Source organism: Bison bison, unplaced genomic scaffold, assembly GCF_000754665.1.
Source record: "Bison bison bison isolate TAMUID 2011002044 unplaced genomic scaffold, Bison_UMD1.0 scf7180017864529, whole genome shotgun sequence".
Lineage (NCBI taxonomy): Eukaryota > Metazoa > Chordata > Mammalia > Artiodactyla > Bovidae > Bison > Bison bison.
In genome coordinates this window covers 2,662,335-2,667,180 of record NW_011495079.1, presented here as the reverse complement: position 1 = coordinate 2,667,180, position 4,846 = coordinate 2,662,335, and the positions used below count along the sequence as shown (strand labels likewise).

At 37.0% G+C, this 4,846-nt stretch overlaps 1 protein-coding gene across 3 annotated transcripts in view; it reads right to left on the bottom strand.

Annotated features, from left to right (window-relative positions):
* Window positions 1-4,846, bottom strand: part of APAF1 (apoptotic peptidase activating factor 1) — an 87,157-nt gene extending 82,311 nt beyond the window's left edge. For 2 of the 3 annotated variants that reach the window (XM_010831575.1, XM_010831577.1), the window contains exons 1-4: window positions 4,664-4,840; window positions 2,116-2,294; window positions 1,759-1,948; window positions 892-1,089 (exon numbers count right to left, since the gene is read on the bottom strand). In XM_010831575.1, coding sequence (XP_010829877.1) covers window positions 892-1,089; window positions 1,759-1,948; window positions 2,116-2,253 — 526 coding nt within the window. In that variant the 5' untranslated portion in view covers window positions 2,254-2,294; window positions 4,664-4,840. Of the gene's footprint in view, window positions 1-891; window positions 1,090-1,758; window positions 1,949-2,115; window positions 2,295-4,663 lie in introns of all 3 variants that reach the window. The other variant, XM_010831576.1, reaches the window with a different exon arrangement.

The following is a 4,846-nucleotide window of genomic DNA, read 5'->3' as shown; positions in this document are numbered from 1 at the left end:
GAAGGACTTCCCTGGTGGTCCACTGGTTCAGAATCCACCTTGCTAGGCAGAGGACTCAGGTTCGATCTCTGGTCAAGGAACTAAGATCCCACATGCCAAGGAGAAACTAAGCCTGTGAACCACAACTATTGAGTCCGTGCACCACAATGAAACATACTACATGACGCAACTAAGACCCTACACAGCCAAATAAATTTTAAAAATTTGAATTTAGATACAAAGGAACTAGTTTCATTCCAGGGATAATGAGTGCCAACTGATAACACACGAACTTACTGGCCTGGGTAGTCAAGCTTCATTGTGACAGGTGAGGTAGAAAATTAAATTCAAATTTAATCACTTATGGTAGGTAGAAAACTGCCCCTCCCCTCCCCATGATGTCCACATCCTATTCCACAGAATTTGTATATATGGCCCCTTATACAGCAAAGATAGACTCTGCAAGTGCAATTAAATTAAGGATTTTGTGATAATATTATCCTGGATTATCCATTTGGCCCAATATAATCACAGGGCCCTTGTAAGAGGCAGGCAAGAAGGTCAGAGCAGATGTGATGACAGAAGCAAAGATCAGAGGAAAAAGATCTAAAGATGTTATGCACTGCCAGCTTTGAGAAAGGACTGTGAGTTAACGAATGCAGGGCACCTCTAAAAGGTGGGAAATGGAAGGGAAAGGATTCCCCCTGAGCCTCAAAAAGGAGCTAAGCACTGCTGACACTTTGATTTTAGTCCAGTAAGAGCTATTTGATCTTCTGACCTCCAGAACTACACGGTAATAATTGTGTTGTTTTAAGCCACCAAAAGCTTTGGTAATTTGTTATATCAGCAATAGGAAGCTAATGCAATGCCTAAACAATATCTTCTTAGCCAGCAATGGTAATCAAAACTTACCTTCTAGGAAAGAATGATCTCGAACAGCTTCTGCAGCTAATACAGACTTCCCACAACCTGCCATCCCATATATGGTGACCCATCCTGGTTCACCATTCAGTTTGGAGAGCTTCTGCTGAATTGCATTCACTAGCTTCTTCCTAGTAACAAAAACAACGGGCCTCTGTGGTACTCCACCTTCACACAGGACTGTCCTTACTGAAATCCAAAACAAAACAAGCATGAATGAAGAGAACTTTGAAATGGTTACTCAAGTAATTCCATAAAAACCAAACAGAACAGGCTGAGATCTCTGCCAGAATTTCCAAGAGAAGAAAACATGGCTAGCGTATTAACTTTAACTTTCTGATTTCTCAGAACACCCAGAACAAAAGATACACCTTTCAAGACGACTATAGAGCAATGAAAATCTCCATTTATAGCTGCCCTTAACTCATCCTCTCCCTCTCTAACTCTGCAATCTTTTTATTATACTAAAGATTGAGAAGAGAGTGTAAAGGAAGGAATATGGAATTGCTTTCAAGAACATAGATTTCTAAAGATTTGCTCTTTCCTATGCTCGAACTTGGTAAACACAAAACTGGAGAAAAATTTAAAGGCTTATAAATTATCTTATTATCTCTAAAAATTAAGGTATGTATATTATTATCTCAGAAGTAGATAATTCACTAGGTAAGGAAATGAGAAAGTAATATGGACACAAATAAAAATATCTGAATTGGAAAACAAGACTATAGCTTTTTCACATGCATGTTTCACTGAACTGTTAAGTCTCTCCAGCAGACACCATCTACAATAAAACAAAATTTCAGCCACCAAAAGTTCAGCCACACAGCCACTGTGATAGAAGGCATCGTGGATACAAACCATACGAAGTTATTCCACTAACTGAATCTTTGCCATCGGAAGAAGAGACGACAGGAATGCCACCATGCAGAAGGGCAGCAAGATCTTTGTAACCTTCATGAAGTAGAGCATTGTAGAATGATATATAGGAATGATTATCTTTTTTAAGTATCATTTTAATTAGCATAGCTGCTCGTTGCCGTTGGGTGGGCTAAAAAAAAAAAAAGTAATTCAGTATACTATAAAGAATACATTTGCAACATAAATTAGTGGACACCAGTACAAATTTTGAAATAAATTCTAAAAATTTTTAAGAAAGTACAGACTGAATTTTTTAAAAATCAAAAAGAAAGCATACACTGCCTCAGAGGGCTTTACCTCATTTTTCACTTTTTCCTCCTCTGACACTGTTAAAACTCCATTACTAATCATGTGATCCATGATGTAGGATGTTTTGATGTCCCTTTCCAAGGCTTCTCTATGCTGAAGCAAACAATTTCGAGCTTTTGCATCCATCTTCCCTCAAATTTTTCTTTCTCTGAGCTGTCAACCATGAGCTACAGGCAAAACATCAAATTCTTGTCAGCCCAATAAAGATATGAAAAGATGTACAACCTCACTGGGTAATTAAAAACATAAAGAAAGGATTTTATTTTTGCAAATTTTTTTTTAAATAAACAAAATCCAATGCTTTCAAAAATGTGAGGAAATTAGTATTCTTTTAAGATACCTGAGGAGAGATAGGTAATTTGGGATAGATATGTACACAGTGCTGATTTAAAACGGATAACCAACAAGGACCTAGTGCATAGCACAGGGAACTCTGCTCAATGTTATGTGGCAGCCTGGATGGGAAGAGAGTTTCAAGGAAAATGGATATAGGTGTATGAATGGCTGAGCCCCTTAGCTGTCCACCTGAAACTATCTCAACATTGTTAATTAACTATGTGTGTGTGTGCTAGGTCGCTTCAGCCCTGTCTGACTTTTTGCCACCCCATGGACTGAAGCCCGCCAGGCTCCTCTGTCCATGGAATTCTCCAGGCGAAAATACCAGAATGGGTTGGTTTATTAGCTATATTCCAACACAAAATAAAAAGTTTAAAAAAAAAAAGGTACCTGAGGGGAGTACAAAGTGGATGCAACTGTTCTGGAAGGCAATATACGATGTATCTGAAGTAAGCATTCTCTTTTAACCAGAAATCCCACTTCCAGGAATTTACCTCAAAGAGATAGTCATATATGTATGCAAAAAATATCCACAAAAAGAGTTAAAAGAGTGTTTAGGTAAGATTAAAAAGATTAAAACAACCTAAAAAAAAAAAACCTAAATATCATTCTGAATATGGATTTAAAAAATTAGATTTTATATATACAATGGACTATTATACAGCCATTTAAAATAAGACACACATCCATGTACTGACATGGAAAGGTGCTCATTACACATCACTGAAAAAATTTTAAATATGATCCCATGTGTACCACAAAATGTGTGTTGGTCTCATCTAAATACGTATGGAGATGTTTAGAAGTCTGTTCAACAAAATGTTTGGGTTACTTACAAGAATCAAGATTTAGGGATTTTTTTCCCCTTTCTTTTCTGTTCTTTTCTACACTATCTTAATTTTTTTCAATACTCATGATCATTTGTACAATTATAAAACTTCCTTTAAGACTTTATAAACAATGATCATACTGAAGTCCTAATAATTACAAACTTCTTGATTTCTCTGCCATCATAAAACTAAATAGAGCATTCTCGGTACTGAGTATTAGTTCTCACTCAAGATGGGCGTCAGCTGATCTGTCTTCACACATTTCTCATGGGCTTACTCTATGAGTTTCAGCTGAGCTGCTAAGTATGACAAAGCAACAGAAAATATCCTCTGAGGTCATTTCTTAGATTAGGAGGACATAAAAACAGAATAATATTCTTCATAGTATAATACTCGGAAGTTCCTACCAACTTTATTTCAAATATGATGCGAATTTCTCAATGAGTATAAACCCCAGATCAGAATGTTTGCAAGTTTTTAAACAGAATCTACTAATGTATTACAGTGAATGTCTAAATGTGCTTATTAATGTATTTACTCAATAAATATTTGAGTCCCTCCTATGTAGGGCCCTGAATCTACAGAACTTAAATTATACCCATGAAGGAATTCACTATCTGATAGAAGAGGAAAATACAGATAACCATAATGTGATGCACTGAGTGCAAAGAAGCACAAGTAATTTCGAGCACACAGAAGAGTAATAATGATTAAGCTTCAAGATTGACTAAAAAGTACAACCATATGTGTCAGCTGCATACAAAGGTAAGCAAAGCATTTCCCCATTATTGTCAAGGTTCACAAAATGCCCAGTACTGGCATGAAACTGCTTAATAAAAGAAAAAGTTATGGTTAGGACCAGGGCTACAGTAATTTTTAAGTGTTAATAAATGTTTTTATGATCTCAAACATAAAATGTCCCTTAATTTTACAGTAATAAAATTTGGTCTGACAAAAACAGAAATAAACTTTTTAGGTGAGGTCCAACAGCTAAGGCAGAAAACACTCTGAACACTTGTAACTAATTTTCAACTTTACCTAGCTCTGTTAAAACTAAAGAAAACTTAAAACTAATTAAGTTTCACATGTTTTCCTAAACTCTGTCCCCATTGAAACATGAACAAATTCTCAGCGTCCCACCTTTATGTAACCACATCAACGTAAAGTGAGGACTCTTGTGAAATATAAAGGTCAGTTTCATCCAGGAAAACCGTTAACAGTTGACCAGTTCCTTTTTAGATATTTCTCTTCCTGGTACAGTATCAGAATGATTAACAAGTATCCCTTGAACGAGAATTCAAAGTCCCTTAAACTGGCTACTGAACCTCCGGAAAACCCAATTCTGAAAGAAAAGCGAGACGCAAACTTACCCAAACCTTCGCACAAGAGTCTTCACTGGGAAATCAAGTTGGGGTTGTTGAGAGGAGGCAACAGAGCTTCCAGAAAAAAAAATTCAGGGCTAGGGACACATGCCAGGGAAGTTCGGGGCCTCACAGGTGTCTCACCTGAGCGTTCGCAGCAAGGGGTACCTGAAGACCCCCCGCGAACCTCCG